General features: G+C 46.8%; 1 protein-coding gene across 2 annotated transcripts in view; it reads right to left on the reverse strand.

Annotated features, from left to right (window-relative positions):
* MOV10L1 (Mov10 like RNA helicase 1) overlaps window positions 1–24,067 on the reverse strand; it is a 1,040,774-nt gene that overhangs the window by 934,969 nt on the left and 81,738 nt on the right. For both annotated transcript variants that reach the window (XM_086967454.1, XM_086967456.1), the window contains exons 4-5: window positions 22,992–23,104; window positions 2,375–2,565 (exon numbers count right to left, since the gene is read on the reverse strand). In XM_086967454.1, the coding sequence (XP_086823580.1) occupies window positions 2,375–2,565; window positions 22,992–23,104 (304 nt within the window). The remainder of the gene's footprint in view (window positions 1–2,374; window positions 2,566–22,991; window positions 23,105–24,067) is intronic.

Consider the following 24,067-nt stretch of genomic DNA (forward strand, 5'->3'; position numbering starts at 1 on the left):
TCTTGAAGCATTCAACAAGTCTGTTAGTTTGGGGGAGGTAAGAAATGGAGAACTTATAGGTTACCCCACATTCCTTCCACAAGGAGTTCATGTATGCCGTCATGATGATATCTTGGTCAGATATGCAATCTTTGGAGAACCCCACGCCGATAAAGATCTGCATCAGTGTCCTTGTCAATCGGGGGGCAGTTACTGATCTTAGAGTTATGGCCTCTGGGTACTGGGAGCATTGGTTCACCAAGACCAAGATGAACAGTTTGCCAAGGGCAGTTTTGGGTTCCAATGGTACAACGGCAATGCTCACCCATTCAAAGCAAGTGCCAACGATGGAGAATGGCTGCAGGGGAGCCCTGCAACTTGCTACCGGATTACTACTGGCCTGGCAAGTAGGATGTGACCTGCAGGCAGCCTCTAAGGCAATTGTCATCCTGGGCCCATAAAAGTGGGTAACAAGCCTTTCAGAGGTCTTGTCCTGCCCAAGATGACCTGCTTTTGCCATGAGCCAGTTCCAATAGGAAGGCCCTGTAGCACTGGGGGCCCACCAACACACTTGCACTAGGCTCCATAATCTTCTCAGGGTAGGGCACTCCATCTGCACCTTGCACTCCTTCCTGGTGGGACCCCATTTCTTATGCCAGTTTGCCAGCTCAGGTAGGTTCCCCAGAGCAGAAATGTCCTTCCCTATTGGTTTCAAGGCTTCACCCTCAGCTTAGATTCCTCCAGTATTGTGAGATTTTTAGGAGCGGGTTTCCTGCACTCCCTGCCCTTTCTCTTTTTGGCAGGCATCTGGGTCATTCTTCCAGGCTCCAGGTCCTCCCCACTACCCTCTCGGTGGCAATGGACTGCGTGGCACACCAACTCAGGCAACCTGAACATCTACAAGTGAGACCTGAGCTCCACCTCCTGCCAGATGGTCTGCTTGAAGTCATTCCTGAGCAGACAATCCACATGCATGGATGGACTCACAGCAACCCTCAAGGAACCTGAGAACCCCACCCCCTCACACTTAAAGGGAACAAGAGCCACTGGGTAGTGACTCGGATTGTTGTCTGCTGCAATAAACTGGTGGAATGCTTTAGGAACTACCTGCTCCGAGGTCACCAGATTACATCTGAAAGTTGTCATGTTGGCTCAAGTGTTTCTCGAAGCCTCTGCCCATTGATGGTGACCCACTGCCTGCATTACCTAGTCTATTGTACATTTTTAGAGAACGTGGTCATTTGTTGCTTCATTTCAGTTGGGGTGTGAGTAGGCATTGAGTCACACTTATGAAGCAGAAATTCCTGATCACAAAAAGGGGGCCTGAAGGCACCAGATTTTAAACATTACTACTTGGAGGCCCATCTCTAATGGGTTGCACAATGGCTTCAGAGTGGGCACACCTTCAGAAACCACATTGTCCGAAAAGAAAAGAAAGACAGGAGCCCTGAACATCACACTTCAGAGACAGAACACTATCCAAAGAACACCCCAGGTTGCTCCGTATTGCATTGAGATGTTGGACGCAGTGGCTGAGGAAAACAAATTTGCCAATGCATATGTACCAGCAACACAATTGTCAGACCTTCAGGGTCAGTGTGGTTACTACATGGGCAAGCATATGCTGGCTTGGTTGAGTTCTGGTATAGAAATGATAGGAGACTTACTCTTCTGGAAATCATTCACACACCTCAAGGAAGCTGGCCTCCCTCCTGGGCAGTTATTACTAGAAGGCGCAATAACAAAAACGTTGCTAGATAAATGTGGGCTCCGAGACACTGAACATCAAATCACACACTGTGACACTCACAATGTGTAGAGATTGAGAGAAATTACAAGTCAAGTTACCTGGCTATAGAAATCCATACACATCATAACACAAGTTAGTGTGAATGATGTAAAAAGCAAATGGAAGTTAAACCTGGTTGTAGAACCCGCTGCACAGTTTCAAGATGAGCAGCAACAAAACACTTATAGTCGCAACAAGTCTTAATTACATTATTAATTATAAGGCTGTAAAAGAAACACAAACCACATTTAGGTATCAAAGACGAGTAATCAATATTCTTATTTGAATGTTTGTCCCAAACAAATCTGTAATGGATCAATATTGAGATGTTGTCCCTCCAGTACATATAAACCAACAATAATACATTTTTGTGTTAACCCCTTCGATGCTCATGACGGAACGGTTCCGTCATGAGCATCGGTCGAGCTGTGCTCATGATGGAACCGTTCCGTCATGACCACACCCATTTTCATTAGGGACCAGCACTTGCGGTAAATCTGCACTGCACGGATGAGGTTAAAAAAAGGCTCTGGTCAGGATGTGCACTGTGAAACTAACGGGCGGATAGTTGTGCTTTACAAGTCATGGATTGATTGATTGACTTACCCATTCCTGTCAACAGGAGCTATGCATAAGGCTCTCCAGGTGTAGCAAGACTGATTACTCTCCACCACCACAACACTGACTGTGTCTGTTCTTTTAGGGCAGTACCCTTGGGGAAGTCTGACCGCATCAAGAGTGAAAAATATATTTTCGTCAATGACTCCAGTTCTCCCATAGATCGCTGAAATTTTAACCTACGGTGCAAAAAAGAAGATTGCGTGCAGTTAGGAGATCACGTGCAACTCTGATCACCAAAATAACAAATAGACAAAGATCAGTGAATTTCTGGTTTGCGACAACCATTTTAAATACATTGTGTGAACAGCATAAACCAATATTTCCCAAGGTGGCACTTTCATATGAACATTGGACCATTGACATATCTAGGCAAAGAGTTACAATGAATTTAAGAGTTTAATGACGGTATAAAATGTTACCCCTCAAATCCAGTAAATAAATAAATGGTGATGGTTGAAAAAGAAAAAAAAAACAATTAGTTTAGTAATACTTTCACATTTTGTTTAGACAATAATGGCATTTTACATTAAAACTCACTATCATATAGCACAATCAAAAAAATAGGATTATAATAGTTTATCTGCCTTTTTCCATTTTGCCCTTTACTGCTAAAGACCAGAGCTGCCAGTTCCTTCAGTTGTGCAGCTTTTAGCACTAACAAGAATTTTTTATGTAATGAAACAACCACATGAGTGTGACAAAAACAGCACTAATTGGTTGACTAAGGTTGCGGGCAATGGATATTTCATACAAGAGTGTCTCAAACTGCACTGAACATTCTAAAAACACAGTAAGTGCAGTAGCATGCGCTCTTCACAAAAGGACGGGGCCCTTCTTTATTTGCAAACTCTTTGTGTGGGTCCCTCACAAGCAATGAAGAAAGAGGAACCTTCAAGTGCAGTGGCCAACTGTATTTTTGCAGTAACTTTCTCTGAGATTGGGAGGAGTGCCTCTTTGGTCAGATCCTCCAAACCAGTATGAGTTTAGTTTCTACAGTTTACACACTTTTAATAACTGATCGATCTTTTGCTTGTTTTCCAAAGTGTAGTGTGTGAATGTGTGTGGGTGTCACAATGCCAGAAATAGAAAATAGTAGAATTCCAAATTTGGCAATTCGCATCTCCGCTTTAGGTTGGGAATGGAAAAATGCACAGTGACGCATCAATGGTTCACACTATCAAAAAACATAGAAGTCAATCATGACTTTTCTGCAGATTTAGCTAGTTATATTTCCCCTTTGAATTTAAATAGAATTTCTTCTCACTACTTAATTTCCTTAACTGCCTGTAGCATCAACTGCTCTAAGGCCACAAGTTTTCACACTGAATTAAAATCTTAAAGGGAGCGGGAAGAGCTAGATGGCGCACATCCAAGATGGACGCACACCTGTGAGGCTCCGGAGGCTAGGTAAAGAAATCCGAAATATATCCGTTTATCTGCCAGTAATAGTCTCCTGATGATGTAACCTGCCTATACACAAGACCCCTTGGACACACTGGGCGAAAGACAGGACGCTTCTTGTGTGGAGGCTACAGGAGGGCGGAGCTGTTTTTGCGGTGAGCGTGGAGGCGAATACTCGGGCTGGAACCCTGCTCAGTGATCGTCCCTAAGCAAGCGCCCCGGCTTTCACGTAGTCCTGGCCTGCCTAATCACTGGCGCGATCTGAGTACCCTCTACAAAGTGCCGATGTCCTGCGGGACTTGATCATCACCTGTGACGCTCACAATTGCCACCCTAATGCATGCGGAGGTGAGCCGCGCGCTTTTCACTGATTCCGGACTGCTGGGGTTGACCCGAACTGCGGAGCCATCCCGCGCCTTCCCCTCCGACGGCACAGCACCTCCGCCCGTCGGCCGGGTTCGAGATCTCCGCCTCGGAGGACGGAAGTGGCTCACGCTTGTCCCCAGTCTCTGACCCTGCAACAACCACAAATATAAGCTGTGTAGCCCAGAATCTCCCCAGTTACATCCAACCGGCATCGACCCTACCTCCTGTGGAGCAACTACCGCCCGAAGGAGCTGCTGCACTAGGGGGGGGGTCCCGTGGCGCGCTCCAGTCTCTGCATTCACAACCTTCCCTAGAGGGACCGCAAAAAAACGTTTGGAGACTAGCCGAGGCCGCAACTATAACTTGCACAGGTTCACCCTATTTCAAACATACAAGTCTGGCACATCTACGGGAGCTTCACTTCATCCAAGGGGCACCTGATACCCTGTACCGGCTGGGCAGCGCTCTGCCTCTACGCCAGAAATAAAACGCCTGAGGACTGAGATACCATGTGCATAAGCCGTTAGGCCTCAGGACACGCAAACATTTGCAGGCCGCACAGTGCTTGATGGCGCCTGACGGGTGGGAACTGGTCCAGGAACACTTGTAAGCGATGTTGTTGAGACCCTTTTTCCTAATTAACAACTTAACGCAGAAGGCCTTAAACGTGGCTCTGGTGTGTTCCCTACAAGCGTGTGGCCTTTTCAGAACCGTCATCCAGAACTAGCCTGAAACCCAAGGCCTCCTCATAGGATTGCTGCACGCCGCCAGCCCCATCAGGTAACATACTCCCTGTAACCTTTCTATTGGTGGTCCTTCTACTTAGATGAGGCCTTCTCCGTGGAGTGCGCCCTCTACTGGCAGCATCGCGTTCCAATGCTAACGCACCAATGGGAATAGTCTAGAATGACTTGCTACGGCCCGGTGTACATTGCTGCTCCCTCGAGTCATCCTCTCCACAAGGCAATTTCGCAGGAGTACCGGGACGTTTGGTGACACTAGGCTACGACACTTCTTTTAGCAGTTCAGCATTGTCTATCGGACCTGTCCGGGAAGATGGATACAATGAACAACAGCCTTGACTTCCTGGTACACAAGGTCGACAAGCTCGATGGTCAGCTTAAGGAGGTCGAACGTCGCATTTCTGAGAACAAAAATACTACATCTCAATTACAAGACCCGGTCATAAACATGGATAAACTGCTAAAGGTCATTGCGGCCAAAAACGAGGACATTGAAGCTCGGAGCCGCCGCAACAACATCCATTTAGTAGGTGTACCAGAAACAACCAATACTGGGCGAATTGAAGAGTACGTGGAACGTCTCCTGAAAGGCCCACTTGGTGCGGACTCCTTTTCACCTAATCTTGTAGTGGAGCATGCCCACCGCTCCCTTGGGCCACAACCCCCCACCAGGAGCTACCCCAAGACCCAACATTGCCAAACTCCTTAACTATAGAGACCGAGACATTGCACTACAAAAAGCCAGCAAAGTCAAACCACTGCAATTTGAAGGTAATTCTGTCCCTATTTACCCGGATTATACCATTGCAGTTCAGGAGGCGCGCCGAAAATTTCTCCCTGCAAAGCAAAAACTCTGCAAGGCCAATATAGAATAGCCCGTCTATATCCTGCAAAACTATGGATCTTTCATGACGACAAACACATTATCTGTACGATTCCACATCAAGTATACTACTTCCTGAAGAACACTAAGCGTTCGCCGAGACGGGACCGCGTTTTCTAGATCGTCCTCACCTCCTGGCAGCTAATCAGCATCATGTTGACATTGCTCTGACTTCTTGAAAGACTTCAAGGAGATGTGTTGTGATATGTACTTCATGTTGGACTCTTGTCTCTCCTTCCATAATCTCATCGCTCATGTGCCGCTAGAGGGTCCACCGTTAATGCTGGCCGGTCTTGAATAGATAAGTGCCCTGATGGCGTTTATTACTATAACCATTATTGTTACATTTTGGAAACTACATTTATGTGAAATTGCTAGATATCTTTTATACTTCACTGAGCACCCCTCCTCTGTATTGCCAGTTCCTCAGGGATTACGCTGCAGCAATGTCGGGTCATGGGAAGGGTGTAGTGCTCACTTGGCAACCCCCTTATGGAAGCTCCCCCTTGTCTGTTTGTTTTCTGGGTTGCTGTTTGCTGGCACTCCTTGGTAATATAAAAAGTTTTTGGTCTCTGTGCACACTTTTTTTATTATTAAAGTTTTTCTTAATACTTGTGATTCTTGGTTTAGCGCTACACGTTGTCACACGATGCCTAATCGTGTCTTTAATTGAGACGAATTGTGCGGAGGTTAGTTAACTTCCACTAACAGTGCGCTGTAGTTCAACTTGAAACTTTTAATGTTTTAATATTTTTTCATTTTTTAGAGAATATTTTTTCATTTAATATCCTTGAGTAAAGTTTACTCAAGGATATTAAATGAAAAAATATTCTCTAATGAATGAAGAAAAGTATCTGATCAATAAAACTCTAAGTTAAAGAAAAAATGGAGTCATGAACTTTTGTAAATAATGAATTAAAACAGGAGAAGAAACATTAAAAGTTTCAAGTTGAACTACAGCGCACTGTTAGTGGAAGTTAACTAACCTCCGCACAATTCGACTCCTTGGTAATATCCCAGTCTTACAGGGCTTGTGGACAATTATGGGAAACCTTTGGCGTTTGCTGCCTGTTGCTGCCTTCAACAGACACTCTTTCTGGTCCCTGTAACCACTCTACGACTTGCGGAACCCGCTTCGCGGGTCCCGCTGCGCCCCAGAGGTCAAGGGCAACTTGTGTTACATCAGCGTGGGAGGACCAGGGCTGCGAGCGAGCGGGGCAGGACTTCCAATCCCAGAAGTCCCTGCTCACCGCGCCTCTGACTAGCTGGCCGCTCTCCCTGGCCATCACCGCGCCCCGCCTTTAGTTCTTTAAAGGGCGGAATCAGACCTTTCGACGTGGGAAACCTTTGGCGTTTGCTGCCTGTTGCTGCCTTCAACAGACACTCTTTCTGGTCCCTGTAACCACTCTACGACTTGCGGAACCCGCTTCGCGGGTCCCGCTGCGCCCCAGAGGTCAAGGGCAACTTGTGTTACATCAGCGTGGGAGGACCAGGGCTGCGAGCGAGCGGGGCAGGACTTCCAATCCCAGAAGTCCCTGCTCACCGCGCCTCTGACCAGCTGGCCGCTCTCCCTGGCCATCACCGCGCCCCGCCTTTAGTTCTTTAAAGGGCGGAATCAGACCTTTCGACGTGGGAAACCTTTGGCGTTTGCTGCCTGTTGCTGCCTTCAACAGACACTCTTTCTGGTCCCTGTAACCACTCTACGACTTGCGGAACCCGCTTCGCGGGTCCCGCTGCGCCCCAGAGGTCAAGGGCAACTTGTGTTACATCAGCGTGGGAGGACCAGGGCTGCGAGCGAGCGGGGCAGGACTTCCAATCCCAGAAGTCCCTGCTCACCGCGCCTCTGACCAGCTGGCCGCTCTCCCTGGCCATCACCGCGCCCCGCCTTTAGTTCTTTAAAGGGCGGAATCAGACCTTTCGACGTGGGAAACCTTTGGCGTTTGCTGCCTGTTGCTGCCTGCAACAGACACTCTTTCTGGTCCCTGTAACCACTCTACGACTTGCGGAACCCGCTACGCGGGTCCCGCTGCGCCCCAGAGGTCAAGGACAACTTGTGTTACATCAGCGTGGGAGGACCAGGGCTGCGAGCGAGCGGGGCAGGACTTCCAATCCCAGAAGTCCCTGCTCACCGCGCCTCTGACCAGCTGGCCGCTCTCCCTGGCCATCACCGCGCCCCGCCTTTAGTTCTTTAAAGGGCGGAATCAGACCTTTCGACGTGGGAAACCTTTGGCGTTTGCTGCCTGTTGCTGCCTTCAACAGACACTCTTTCTGGTCCCTGTAACCACTCTACGACTTGCGGAACCCGCTTCGCGGGTCCCGCTGCGCCCCAGAGGTCAAGGGCAACTTGTGTTACATCAGCGTGGGAGGACCAGGGCTGCGAGCGAGCGGGGCAGGACTTCCAATCCCAGAAGTCCCTGCTCACCGCGCCTCTGACCAGCTGGCCGCTCTCCCTGGCCATCACCGCGCCCCGCCTTTAGTTCTTTAAAGGGCGGAATCAGACCTTTCGACGTGGGAAACCTTTGGCGTTTGCTGCCTGTTGCTGCCTTCAACAGACACTCTTTCTGGTCCCTGTAACCACTCTACGACTTGCGGAACCCGCTTCGCGGGTCCCGCTGCGCCCCAGAGGTCAAGGGCAACTTGTGTTACATCAGCGTGGGAGGACCAGGGCTGCGAGCGAGCGGGGCAGGACTTCCAATCCCAGAAGTCCCTGCTCACCGCGCCTCTGACCAGCTGGCCGCTCTCCCTGGCCATCACCGCGCCCCGCCTTTAGTTCTTTAAAGGGCGGAATCAGACCTTTCGACGTGGGAAACCTTTGGCGTTTGCTGCCTGTTGCTGCCTTCAACAGACACTCTTTCTGGTCCCTGTAACCACTCTACGACTTGCGGAACCCGCTTCGCGGGTCCCGCTGCGCCCCAGAGGTCAAGGGCAACTTGTGTTACATCAGCGTGGGAGGACCAGGGCTGCGAGCGAGCGGGGCAGGACTTCCAATCCCAGAAGTCCCTGCTCACCGCGCCTCTGACCAGCTGGCCGCTCTCCCTGGCCATCACCGCGCCCCGCCTTTAGTTCTTTAAAGGGCGGAATCAGACCTTTCGACGTGGGAAACCTTTGGCGTTTGCTGCCTGTTGCTGCCTTCAACAGACACTCTTTCTGGTCCCTGTAACCACTCTACGACTTGCGGAACCCGCTTCGCGGGTCCCGCTGCGCCCCAGAGGTCAAGGGCAACTTGTGTTACATCAGCGTGGGAGGACCAGGGCTGCGAGCGAGCGGGGCAGGACTTCCAATCCCAGAAGTCCCTGCTCACCGCGCCTCTGACCAGCTGGCCGCTCTCCCTGGCCATCACCGCGCCCCGCCTTTAATCCGATGGACTTCCTACTTAAGTGAAGGTAACTACCCGCTACGCGGGAGCGTCCCGGGAGAAGTCCGGGACAAGGGCGGGACCGTCTGTGGCCGTCCGGGGCCGAAGGAGGCCGGGCTGGGCCACATCTCTTGGCTCCGTAAAGCGGACATCCAGCCTCCAGGACAATGGCTTCAGGAACGCGATCCTGTAAGACAAAGAAATCTGCAGGAGACGTTGTTTTAGGTACTATGGACCAGTTTATCACCCGTGCAGTTTCCATAGTTGAGAAGGAGATAATCTTGGCAGAGCGAAGGTTATCACGGGATTCCTTGAGTATGTCTAATAAGCGCTCTTCTCTGGGCGCCATTGCCCTAGCTGATAGCCCTGGTCATATTCCTTTAACTCCTTTGTTAATAGTTGATTCTCCTACTATTGACGAGAGAGTGAGTAGGATTAGGGCTAGCTTAGAAAGGGTAACCACCACAGCTCCAAGTATTGTGCTTGACCCGACACATTCAATTTCTTCCCTTCCTAGTATTCCATCACCAGGGGGTCAGATCCCAGATTGTAACTACGATATCCTTGACGCCTCGAGCCCCCCAGTGCTTGTTAGTGAAGCTGTGAATCCCTTATTCACTGCAGGTCATTCTGATATTAATACTGCTAGAGCAGTAGCCCCTCAAACTGCACCTGCAGGGAATCCAGCCCCAGGTATAGTCCCCCAAAAGAAGAGAAAGCGTCCCGCTAGTCCCCGTAGGGGAGGCTCTCTAAAACCCCACAGTAAAGTTAGCAGGAACATTATATCAAAAGGGGGTATTACCCCGAATCAGGTTCCTCACTTAAAACCCCAAGCGGCCCATACTGGAGATTCTGCCTCTGAGGGTATTCCTGGTCAAATGGCTCCTATAGATGCTAGCATTTTCCCTCAAGTCGAGAGCATTATTAAGTCTGTGGTGATGCCTCTTGTAGATAAGATTGATGGCCTCACACGCAAACTAGCCTCACTTGAGCAGTCAATGCTGGACAACTTTTATGCAGTGAAATCGTTAGTTAAATTTCACGCTAAATCACAGGTTGAAGAAAACGGTGGGCTAAGGAGTGGTGCTGCTCCATTAGTTCAATCTATTTCTACAGCCCTCCCTGAGCCTTCATCTTGTCAAAAAACGCCCGCCTTGGCTAAGGCTCCCCAATCTCAACAACCCAACACTGGAACCATACCCCCCCCATCTACTACTACTCTTGAGTCTAGTTTGGCCCGTCCGATGAACAAATCTAGCACCCAGGCCCCCAAGGCACTTAAGGTCAAATTTGCCGCAAATCCCAAGCCTATTGCCCCTAACACTAAGGTAACTGGAGATACAGTAACTGCAAGTAAGGGTGTTACAACCCCATCTCCTCTCACTCCTGTTATACAAGCTGTGACCAAATCTCCAGCAAAAATCACAGTAAAATCTCCGGTCAAAGATAGGGTAAAACGGCGCACGCCAAATGCTAGCCTTCCCCCTGGCTGTAAGCCATATGTGGTTATTCTAACAGGGGTACCCGAGCTTGAAGAGGGTTCTTGTGAGTCCTATTCTGAACTCAGAAACAAGACTCTCTCCTGGCTAAAAGTTAATAGACCCCTCCCAGGGCACATAGATGGTAGAATAGCCTTCGTCCGACGCGTGAGTTGGATTGGGAACAGACGCAAGGCTATTACCGGGGACTGCGTTTTGATTAATTTCAATGACCCCAGAGCAGCAGGCATGATTTGTAGTCAACAGTCGCATCACAACTTCTGCGACATACAAACTAGGGATTTGGGGTATTTCTATCGCCCCCCCCCCATTAATGGGGCTCAATAAACCTTGCCAAGATGGGGGTAGAGGAGTATGGTTCCCTCATTATCCAATCTTGGACCCCAGAGCAAGGGTATGGACTCCTACCCAACCAGCCACTCCACAGGGTTGGGGCTGGTGACTTAATAACTCAGTGGTAATCAATGTCTCCCCCCCTAGGGTTAATACAATTTGTATAGTAGGGGAGGTACCCTTGACCAATAATGTTGTGCACCATCCCCCGCCTACCCCAATTCTACCTATTATTTTAGGTGACGGGTCAAATAATCTTGAACTTGTGACTGGACTTCAAACTCCGGGTCCACAGGGTGGGAATAGCGGTTGTAATGAGCCCCAGTACCATGTACCTCTGAAAATCATCAGTTGGAATGTGGCAGGCTTAAGCAGCAAGCAAGATGTCCCAGACTGGGTGGCGCTCGTTGAACCCCACTCAGTTTGTGCATTCCAAGAGACGTGGTGCGTAGAACCAAGGCACCGAGTAGGTTATGCCACCTTTTTTGTCCCGGCTGAAATCCCAGCCTCGGGAAGAGGTCGTCCCTACGGAGGTCTCTTGGTTTGGGTAAACATCACTTTGGGATGGAGGGTTCACCACCACCCCCAAAAATCACCAGATTTGATGCACCTCACTGTAACTTGTCCCAGGAGTGCGGAAAAACTGGAGATTATCAACATCTATACAAGAGGGGCCTCCGGGAGAGCCTTGTCACCAACGCTCTTGGACCTGGAGGCAGCCCTGGGTGAGTGTAGTAGCAATTCCCTAATTTTGGTTATGGGGGACTTTAATTGTACATTCGAGCCTTTGCTGTCCGATGAATCCCTGGATTTATATGATGAAGATTCTAGGAGAGGTGTCCCGTCACTTGATCTTCCCATCATAAATAGTTGGACCCCCAGAATCATCCAGCTAAATTCCCTCACTCTAGAGCACGGCCTAAGGGCAGCCAATGGGAGGACACCATCAGATTTAGCGGGGGCACATACATATAATAGGGTTGGTCACTCTTCCCGGATTGATTACATCCTTCTAAACTTTTCTTTGTGGGGACATATGAAGGATATGATTGTCCTACCCTCCCTGGAAAGTGACCATAATGCTCTTTCCTTGACCCTATCAATCTGGTGGAAAGAGATAATACCAGGAAGCGGAAATCATGATGCACTAGTGACAGGGCCACTGGGAGGGGTGGTTCCATCAAACTGCTTAAGACGTCTGAAATGGGACAAAGTGGCAATAGATGAGGAGAAAATGGCATGTATCAGAGCTGTTACCTCTTCAGCCTGTGCCATTTTAAAAAGCCAACCTATCTGCCCAAATCAGATTACAGCATTGTTCTGCGAGGTCTCACTGTCAATTGGAGACCTTTTTAAGGCCAAAATTAAAAAAGGAAACCCAAATCGTGACAATCGGCAGGGCAAGCCAGGATGGTACTCGTAGGAGTGTCGTGCCATGAAGAGAGCTCTGATATTGGCTGTGAAAAGTGGAGACGCCACCCTAATAGCCACCAAACAGAAGGGTTATAAAACGGAGCTCAAAACAGCAAAAAGAGACTGGGAAGACAAGTTCTGGCAGGATCTCCGAACTGCTAGCGTCGAAAAAAACGCAAAAGGTTTTTGGGACTTAGTACACAAGAAAAACAGACCCCTCGATACAGTCATCACCTGCAACATAACCGAGGACCTATGGTTTACACATTTCTCGAAATTGTACACGGCAACCGCAGTTGAAGCGTTGGATTCCGTGTTACCACAACCACCTCGAGAGGGGGAGAGTCCCGAGGAAAATCTGTTCACTAAGAAAGAAGCGGAAGGTGCAATAAAATCTCTTGTCCCGCGCAAGGCGGCTGGCCCCGATGGTCTTCCGGGTGACCTGCTCCGTGTTGACCTAGATGATTGGAGTACGATGATTTCATCTGTTTTGAACGCTGCCATGGCGGGTGCACCTCTGCCTGCCTCCTGGATGGCCGCCGAAGTGGTCCCCCTGCACAAAAAAGGTTCGAGAGAAGATCCAGGGAATTACAGGCCGATCAGCCTGATAGACTGTTCGCAAAAAGTAGCAGGCAAGGTTCTCCTATCTAGAATACAGCAATGGGCAGATGAGAACAGGATCCTTTCGGATCTCCAGGCAGGGTTCCGTGCTGGCACCGGAACAATTGAACAATCGCTAAGGCTTCTTATGATTTACTGGAAGGTCGTTACTATCGGCAAGGGCACACTATATCTTGCTTTTATCGACCTCCGGACGGCCTTCGATTTGGTCCCCAGAAATAACTTATGGAAGGTTCTCAGTGATCTTGGCCTGCCACCTTACCTGCTCCACTTGGTCATGAAGTTTCATGAAAACAACTATGCCCAAATCCGCTGGGGTCCCAATGGCCAAAAGACCCGAAGAATAGAAGTGAACAGAGGAGTGCGGCAAGGGTGTGTTCTTGCCCCATCACTCTTTTCGCTCTACGTTAATGGGGTGGTGGACCACTTGTCAAGGATTCCAGCGGATGCCCCTCGCCTGGCAGGTCGTTCTATTCCCACCCTGCTTTTTGCGGACGATACTTTGCTTCTGTCAAAATCGCCAATGGGCCTGCAACAGCTTCTTTCAGGCTTTGACGATTTTTGTAAAAAAAGAGGACTCTGCATAAATACAGATAAAACAAAGTACCTTATTTTGAACCCTCCGCAAAAACTTGGCCCACCGCCAACATTGGGCTCTGTGGCATTGGACAGGACTAAAACCTTCGATTATCTGGGCATCAGGTTGGTGGATTCCATGAAATGGGACCAGCATTTGTTCAAAATGTTGTTGAACCTAAAAAGAGTAACTGGGACCCTGCTAAAAGAGCAGAGAGCAGCCTCAACTAAACCCATAGCCGCAGTTTTGGACATCTACGCGGCTAGAGGAGTAAGCGCCGCATTGTACGGGGCGGAACCATGGGGAATGTCGAACTTGAAAGATCTTACTCGAGCTGAGAACACCTTCTTGAGAAGCCTGATGTCCCTTGGCCCTTCTGTCCCCATCCTGCCTTTGCAATTGGACATGGGCTGTCGGGCTATTGAAGATCTAGCGAAGTTACGCCCTTTGCTTCTGTGGGCCCGCATCTGGAGAGTCCCCGAACTCTCAAGTTATGCGGATGGTCTACGGGGAATATTAAGATCGACAGGGTGGGCGAAAATAAAGTGGCTAACGGATATCAAAGCTTTACTTACCAATCTGGGGCTGGAAGAAGCATGGTACCAACAGTCAGCCCCGCCCAAAACAACAATAAAACAGCTTTATTGGAACTGGGTGTCAAATAGAAGGAATTCCTCCTCCTCGATATGCAAGTCGACCAGAAAGTTTATGGAGTCCAAAGATACCCCCTTTAGAGAACTGTATCTGGACATTATCTCAGCCCCTTGGGAAAGGTCCCTGTACTTCAAATTCAGAATTGGTCTTCTCCCCGTAATGGAACTTACTAGCCATTGGAAAATTCCATACCAGACTGCTCCGTGGTGTCCCTTTTGCCCACAACGCCAAGAATCCGTCCCTCACTTTTTATTTGAGTGTCCTGCATATAAAATCCCACGGTCAAAATGGCTAAAACCCATGTGTCGCACACTGGGTACTAGGCAGTGTAACGTGGCCCTAAGGATTCTTCTTTCGGACACTCGTACTTTTTACGCATGTGCCACCTCGAAGTACCTTGGGTGGGCATGGCGAATCCGGTCAAAAAGACTTAGGCAAATTGTTTAATTACATTTTATACCATGGATTGTTTTAAACTATATGCTTTTTGTTAGGATTTATAGATTCATTTATAGTAAAAACTTACGTTTTTTTAAAAAAAAAAAATGTACTGAAACGAATTTTAATTGTATGTATGCTTTTTAAGATATTGTTATATGTCGAAATAAAGCCTTTTTGACTTGACTTGACTTGAATTATGGACTCACTTGGGACTCATTGGGTGGGTGGCTGTATACCGGCACGATTGGGGTGCCGTTGTGGGAGGGGGTGGTTTTGAGATTAGACGTCTGCTTCAACGTCATCTTTTGCTGGGATTTTTTCTTGTTGGTGAGTGGGGAGGGATGGGAATGTTTTTTGTTGTTCTGTCATTGCAAGATACATGTCTTTCAACACGTTAATTATTAAATGAATAATGACAACGCTTCTTAACAAATACATTCACGATAGTTACGTTAGGGGACTGCGTGACCCTCGAAAAAGGAGACAGATTCTGGTGTATTTGGATCGTCATCATGTACAAATCGCTCTACTTCAAGAGACACACATGGACCCCCGCCATCCTTCATGCTATGGTAGTAGATGGACCTCCGCCCGGGTATTCTCCTCCTATTCGACGTACTCTCGTGGTACGCTTATTTTAGTTAAAAAAAAATACACCATTCATACTGGGGGACACATACAATGATACTTTAGATCGTAGCTGCAATATGTGGGGTACTTTAGGCACACAATCGGTTACCTGGGCGTGTAGCTATGGCCCTATTCAGGATGATCCCAACTACTTTACCACTCTCTGGGGACTCATACTGGAAATATGCTCCACACATGTGTTGTTGGGGGGTGGGGGGTGGATTTCAACACGATCCTACGCCCAGAAGCTGACCAGTCCAACCCCTTACCACACCACTAGACTAATGCACGCTAGGCTGTCTCTGGGATACTTGAGGAACACGGACTTGAGGATGCATGGAGGTACACACAGCCGGCTGAGATGGCACGTTTTTTACAGCAGTCCGTGCCACGTGGTCTTGCCTTGACTATTGGCTCTGTTCACGGGGAATGATCCCCTGGATTTGGTTGGTAACTCATTTTGCCCGAATATACTCTGACCACGCTCCAGTGTGTCTTGAGATAGCTCCCCTCAACTCAGTTGTCACCCCCTCGTTGCTGGAGATTACTGCCCAAGACTGTACTGGACACAGTTTTTCAGGCTGAACTTGGGGAGGAGATCACTGATTTTTTTGTCAGAAATAAAGGCTCAGTAGATCAGAGGGGCACATTGTGGGAGACCTTTAAAGTCACTGTTCGTGGCATAGGCATGTCTAAGAGTTGGAGTATTCGAGACATCAGAAGAAATTTACAGCGTTTGGAGGCAAAGATAAAAAGTTTAGAGGCTAACATGTGGAACGATAATTCTGGCACACATCGGGCTTTGCTCCGAGAAAAACTTAGACTATACAGCCACTGCAAACCGTGAGGTGAAGTTCCGGGGCAAATATTTTATCACCCGCCGTTATGGGGAGGGTAAACCTGGCCTCGCCTTAGCTAATGATATTAAGCAACCTCTGTTTTCTAACTATGTGCTTGATGTGGTCGACGATATGGGCGTGGGCCATAGAGACAATCACGATATACTTAATCATTCTCCACTTTCTACGCGAATCTGTATAAAACACAACGTACTTTCCCTCCAGACTTTGCTTCCTTTTTTGGCAACATCACTCTAGGCTGGTTAGGCGATACACAGTGCGAATTCCTTACAGCGCCGTTTGAGGATGAGGAGCTGCGGGCAGCCATCATGCAGATCAAATTCGGCAAAACTCCAGCCTCCGATGGCCTACTCATCGATTTTTAAAAATCATACATTGATCAGATACTTCCAATATTGAAAGAGATTTTTCTCGAAGCTCATGAGACACAAATTCTTCCACCCTCAATGAGGGAAGCCCTCATCACGTCAGTGTTAAAGCCGACCAAACCTGAAGACCGGTGCAAATCTTATAGACCCCTGTCCCTTTTAAACTAAGAGTCTCGCTAAATTATTGGCCAACCGCTTGTGCCTTCTTCTAGATAAGCTAGTCCTTCCTGATAAGGCAGGATTCATATTTGGAAGAGCGACATCCCATAACCTTAGAACCTTATTCTCCTTCGTACAGATGGTTGATCCCAAATTGGCAATGGTGGCAGTATTTTTAGATGCCTCCAAGGCTTTTGATTTGGTGGAATCTGATTACCTCTTTACTGTCTTACAATGTATGGGACTCCCAATAAGCTTCCTTTCCTGCATCCAATTGTTGTATACCTCACCTACGGCAAGAGTTTTGCTCAACGGGCACACCTAACCCTCCTTTTCCCTATCCCGCGACACTCGTCAGGGATGTCCCCTCTCCCCGATCCTCTTTACCCTAGTAATGGAACCATTGGCAGCTAGGATTAGACAGTACTTCAACCATGTAGGTCTTCGCTTCCTCCTACGTCCTGTCCTCATCTCCCTTTATGCGGACAATGTCAGCCTCTATATAATAAAATCCTAGTCAGAATTTAAATCCACTGATGTGTGAGTTTGTTAAATTTGGCAGCTACTCTGGCATTAACATTAATTGAAGTTGAAGTTAAAACATTTATAAAGCGCTCGTATACCGAACGGTTTCTTGGCGCTGAGGACGGACATACCGGAAAAGGCAGAAAGGGTGAGAAAGCACGTGAAAAAAGCTGGGTCTTGAAAGCCCTGCGAAAGATCGAGTAGGAAGCAGGTGTCCTAATACTGAAGGGAAGAGCATTCCAAAAGGCAGGGGCCACGGTGGAGAACCTCATGCCGCCATGTTTTTTTCTCTTAAATCGGGGGACGCACAAGAGAAGCTTGGAGGAGGACCGCAGATCCCTATTAGGAACATAAGCTGTGATTTCTGAAGGTAGAAATGCTGGCCCGGTGCCTGCTAAGGCCTGACAGATCAAGCATCCCATTTTGAACAAAGAGCGTTTAGAAAGAGGGAGCCAATGTAAGGATATGTAGGACTACATTGACAAATACAACATAGAACTGGACCCACGTTTCAATGATATCCTTGGGAGACACTCTCGGAAGCGATAGGAGCGTTTTGTTCATAGTTAACTTACAAATGGACTAACTTACAAATGTTCCCGCTGACCAGTGCTGCCACTCCCTTTGAAACGGATTATCCTATTGTATGGTGCGACAACTATGTTAAATACTTGGGGATCTATGTTACAGCAGACCGGGAAGAGCTCATGCGCCTTAACTATGGTTGTGACATGGAACACGTTACTGACTGTATTAACCGATGGACAGCGCTACCCTAGACTATGGCTGGTCGTATATCTCTCATAAAAATGGTTATCCTTCCTAAATTTCTCTATTTATTCCTCAACATTCCTTATGATCCTGGTCGACACTTCTTTAGCAGTCTCCTATCAGAAATGATTAGATTGGTTTGGGGCTGTAAACAGCCACACATCCAATGGGACACACGTGCACGACCTTATTCACAAGGAGGCTTAGACATTCCAAATTTTGAATTATACTACATAACCGCATAGGCACACTTCGCTCACTTCTGGTTTCATTCCCCTCGGTATACCCCTCGTGTTGCCACTGAACAATGGCTTGCGGACTCCATTCCACTAGCTGGCATTTTACTCTCCAGTGTTGAGCCTTAGGGCTTAGTCCTAATCCTGTGGACTGCACAAAAAAAGCTTGGGCTCGCATCTTAGAACGAACGGCCGCAACCTGCCTCGATTACCCTCTTCTTCCACTCACCTATCACCCGGATGTGACACTATTGCAGGAGGACATATTTAGGAAAACGGCACGCACACAGAATATTCATTACTGGGGAGACCTATACATTAAGGGCAAGTTTTGTACCATCCAGCAGTTATGCCATGATCCCCCCTCTACCATGGAAACCTTCCCGTATGCTCGACTACATCATGGTATACAGGTGTGTCACTCCACTTTCCCTTCTGAAACAACCACTTTGATGCCGCTGCACCAAATCTTGCTAGCAGATTCCGCTTCACATTTAGTATCTACACTTTATCACACATTGTATGTAGATAAGGAGTACCCGCCATGCACCTCCCGTGCTAAATGGGGGGCAGAATTCGACCAGGAATTAACTGATGAGCAACGGACGTACGGCTGAAAGCAGACAGAGGAGGTCTCCTCGGACAGCAGGCTCTGTGTCATACACTACAGATTTATCCATCGTAGCTACTACAACCCAGTTCGGCTCCACAAGTATGGCCTGCGGGATTCGGATAGATGTGATAGATGTTGGGCAGAACTTGCAGATTTTTTACACCTAGTGTGGGAATGTCCTGGGGTGCTTGACTATTGGTGGCAAGTACTCACAACTCTAGAATCTATGACTTCCACACCTATTTCCAGAGCGCCTCTTATTACACTCCCAGGATATACTGAACATATTCCTGTCCCGTTTAGAAAATTTGTGTCCTTCTGTTTGGTGTTGGCTAAGCATTGAGTGGCCTGCATGTGGGCCCGTGGCCGAGCACCCAAATTTAAGGAATGGCCAGGCGATATGACCCTTTGGCAAGATCAACTTTGCACATACGCTAAATTGCTTCCCCATTCCTCACACCGTCGTGATATATAGGGCCCGCTGCAGACATACCTGCTAGAACACCCTATCATTGCTAATGATGTACCATGAGGTCCACACGATTGGAACATTTTAAGAGGTGTTATTTCCCCCCATCGTGGAGAGACCTGCTGTGGAGGTCCTCTCCCAATGCTGTCCTCTTATTTCAGGATGCCCCCCTCCTTACTCTCTAAATGTGCATGTGTTTATTATGACAACTAAGCAGAATATTCTGACATTGCCATTTATAGTAATATTGTATGTTTGCAATGTATTTTGAAATCCATTGACATCCATTTACTCTAAACGTTACAGTTCTCTTTTTGACTAATGCATCTTGAGGCTGCTTATAACGAAATTGCATTTCTACTGTACATGTCGAGATATTGATTGTATATTGCTGACGGAAGTTTAAATAAAATAAAATTAAAAAGGTTAAAGTAAAATCCTAAAGGGAGCAAATGCTCAGAACAGACAGCCCCATGTGGTGGGGTGAATGATATACCTAGGCTCAACACTTTGTCCTTCCTAACACGGAATCCTGTTGTTTCCTGACTGCAACTTATGGGAAGTAATATTTTTCTTCATAGTAAAACAAAGTATCTGAGTGCTGCCTCTTCATTCTGTAGGGTGACTGTGAACATCAGATACTTTCTATCTGCACTTGTTCTTAATCATAAAGGTTATTCGCTTCTGCACCATTTTGTGTGGCGTTTTGATCCAATTGTGAAGCTAGGCAAAACATCTATTTAATATGGATTTCATTCAGGCTATCAATCAATCAGTCGACTTATACAGCGCTGCCTGTCACCTATGAGCATATCCAGGCGCTGGCAGCGTCCAGTGGTTCTGCCAAAGAGCCAGGTTTTCAGCGACTTTCTGGTAGAAATGGGGAAATTCAAAGATGTAGGCGGAGGTTGTTCCATGTCTTCGCAGCGAGGTAGGAGAAGGAGCATCTTCCATTACCGCTTTGACAGATGCAGGGGTGTGGGCGAGCGGGAGCGGAGGCGTCTGGTGGGCTGGTGAAAATTCAGGCAATGGTTGAAGTAAGCAGGTCCGCAGTTGGGTAGGGCCTTGTATGCCTAGGGGAGTAACTTGAACTGGAATTACATGGATATAGCATCAGAGCTTTTCACAAAGACCATGAAGATGTGTGTCTCTCAATGCCTGTGGGGTGTCATGGAGTAATATGGGTTCAAAATCATGTTCAAATAGAACAGGGTGTTTAATAAAAGTGATGCCATCGTTTCGTTGCAGCCCTTCATCTCATAAAGATGGGCTGCAGGAAAACCCCCAGGTAGACTCCCCAACCCTGCTGATAGTTATGCTCGACACTGGAAGGCAGGCAGAACCTTTTTTTCTCTATGGAAATAGTATCACTATAGATATAAATGCTATTTTCGTTGCAAACCAACTATTACATTCTTCAATTACAAATATGAAATCCAAAACAGAAATAAATCATGTTTACTTATCTACTCTGCCACTATACTAATCCTTACCCGAATGATTACAACAACCTTTCCTGCTCCTTAAACTGAAATTCTGTGTCTAAGCAATCAAATTTGTTGGAAGTCCGGCCATTCGTCACACCCTGACAAAATGCCTGTTTAAGCCATCCCTTTTTCTTTGATATTATGAAATAGCTTAATCCTAAAAGACTTGTCATCACCTATAAGCGTGAAAAGGCACTCCTGTTTAATATAGACTAGCTTCAGCGTTCAGAACTGACATCTGAATCACAGATCAGCCAAATAAATTCTTCCATGGACCATGTTTTTCCCCTGCAATGCAGTAAGACCAGTAGAAGATATGCATAAGCAGTGTTTGGATTTCGTTTTGCAGTCTTGTTAAAGGACTTTCGATTCGATTCAATAACTTTACTTCGGTCGCAGCGGACCATGAAAGAGCAAGATAAAATACATACATAACATAGAGTAAGAAAATAAGTAACAAGAACCATACATATTCAAGCTCAATCATAAAATACACATATTTGGAGAATTAAAACTATGGCTTCATCCACCAACATAAAACCGGATTAAACATTTAGGTTGGTTATCGAAATAGTTAATTACAATATAAAACAGAAGTAATTCCTACTGTCCAATGGATTCATTAATGTATTTCCTGCGTCTGTGCCACATTCCATTTAAAAAACTCGACAGCAAAAATAATGGGGGGATGCATGTCATAATTTAGGACTCTGAAAGCTTGGACACACTGATTGAAACCTAGATTTCTGCAAATTGGTATCACCCAACGTTTACGTACAGCCTGGTAAACAGGGCAGAAAAAAAGACATGGATTTCATTTCCAATGTTATATTTACGCGCTGGGCACTCAGTGTTGTTATTGTTGTCCCATTTACATGTAAACACCCTGATTGGAAGACTACCCATCCGGAATTGTATATAGAGTTTCCTTGTTGATGATGGATAAATCAGATCTAGAAATTCTTCCTTTTTGTAGCTTCTTTGATTTGGAGAAACTCAATAGTCAATCTTCCCACTGTAGGACTCGCATAGAGGGACGATAAATTATGGAACCTAAAATGGCGAACCAACTCAGCCCTGGTTAGCGCTAGGCAAGCTACATCAGGTGTTTCCCAAAGCTCAGGTAGACCAATCCTAATGCTAGTTGCCTTAATATGGGTTAAACACTGGATTTTCTTGTTTTTCAGTGCATCCCAGATCTCCCAGAACTCGTTTTTATAACAAACAAGTTGAGGCACTGACCACAGTCTTCTCCAATTTGTTAAAGGGCGTATTGCCATTACCTCCTGAATAGGGAGTAGCCCTAGGTCCATGCGAAGGGGTAGTAGCGGAGTACTTACTGGCAGACCCAGTAAATTCCTCATGAATGCGTGTTCTACCTTCATGAGGTTGGTAGGTCTTTGATGTCCCCATAGTTCTGCCCCGTACAAAGAGGCCGATCTGGCCTGTAGTTTATAAATTTCAATGACGGGAGCAGCAGGCTTGAACTCGGACACTCTGCAATTTCTGATTTCATGATTTCAGGGATCCCTGTGGAAAAGTGAGTCAGGAAGGTCCACTACTTTCAGAAAGGGCATAGTTATGAAAAGTGCAGCAGGTGCAGGGACTCACTGCATGCCCAGTTATGACCATTGTTCTCTACCTAACCACAGGGAAGAGGGGCTTATTTTCGATGTATGCATCAAGGCCCATTGGCTCCCTTGCAGAGAAAAGGGCATTCAGAATAGGACGTTGGGGGTACCAAATCTTGAATTATTTTTGGACCTGCTTGAAATTCAAGTTGACAAATTGTGTGAAAAGTGTTGCAAATATCTAGTTTAAATTCTCAAAAAAACATTCCTTCATTTGAGCTGCATTAGATTAGAATTATTATTTCCATGACAGTTACAGTGACAACCCAAATCCAGCTCAGTGTTACGGTGTACTGTGTTCTAACCAAAGTGTCTGGCTGAATGGAAACTATCCTTGCTCAAATCCAATACTCCTGCATGGTGTGGAGGTGTTCTGGGTAAAATATAGGAGGTGCATGGCCTTTAGTAGCAAAACCTGATTATTCATGATCAGAAGCAGCCCTCACTATACAAAGGAGACCAAGTCTACGGATAAATGAAATGGAATCATGTAGGAATGTATTTATTAACTTTTACCACTGCGAGGCGCTAGGAGCGCTAGGATCAAGCGTAGGTGATAAAAGATACCTTGTCAACTTTCTTGTACCTCAGTGGCTTCACAGAGCATGCCTCACTCTTCCAGTTTGTAGGGTTTATAAAATATTCAGCTTGGACCCAATCCCCTCTGTAAGGCATGTACCCTGTAACAAATTGAACATAAAGAAAATTAAACATGTTTTTGAAACAGAAACCCATTAAAATTACCTACAAATATGTATTTCTTTAACACGGTGCATGTAATCAAAGTTGTTACATATTTACCAAATAGGTCCACCATACCAGGAGCATTTACAATAAGGCTTGTGATTTCTACCCATATTCTATGAGCCTAGCTGATAAACATACTGGATTCTTACATCCGAAATGCTGCCATTCTGATTACGCAGGCACACAAAACATATGTATGAAGATCATGGTCCATGCATGCCCATCAATGCGCCACAGCTGGATGGCACCAGAGCTCGAGCGGTGCTTGGCTGAGCTGCATGATAAAGAACAAGGATCCCAGTCCATTAATCAAGCAGCAGTTTGTCTTACCACAGAAGTCGTCAATACGTGCAATATGACCTCAGGCTAGGATTAGGCCTACATTCACTTCAAATGCACACTGTAAGGAACTTCCTGCCACAGTAGTAATCTTGAGTAAATGTTTACGTCCTGGTATTCACAGAAGGTAGATTATACATAGAGCAAGGCAAGTTTCCATATGTGCTACTCAGCATAATTAATTAGCAGCCCCTACAGAAAGCAATGTAGAGAATATAGATGACAGAGTGTTCTTGCACTTAACTGCCCTTATTGGCTGACTGTCCGTATTTTCTTTGTTAGCGAGTGCTGTCAATTAAGTCATTTTGTGTCCCTGACAAAAAAATTGAAGTCTTCCTATGTTTGAGGAATATCTCGGTTTTTGTTTTTCAAGATCTGGTCACCCTAGGTAATATAACAATACTTTTGGTGGTGGGTATAAGATGTAGCCTGTACAGCTAGTGACAAATGCTAGTCATCTTAAAGACAAACTCGCAGAATCAAGATTTTATTGGATCAGCAAGTGAGGCTGTTCGATGAAAAGTGCCAAGTGTCAGCTTGAAGTAGAAGCTTCCAGT

This window comes from Lissotriton vulgaris, chromosome 1_1 (genome assembly GCF_964263255.1).
Source record: "Lissotriton vulgaris chromosome 1_1, aLisVul1.2, whole genome shotgun sequence".
Classification (NCBI taxonomy): domain Eukaryota; kingdom Metazoa; phylum Chordata; class Amphibia; order Caudata; family Salamandridae; genus Lissotriton; species Lissotriton vulgaris.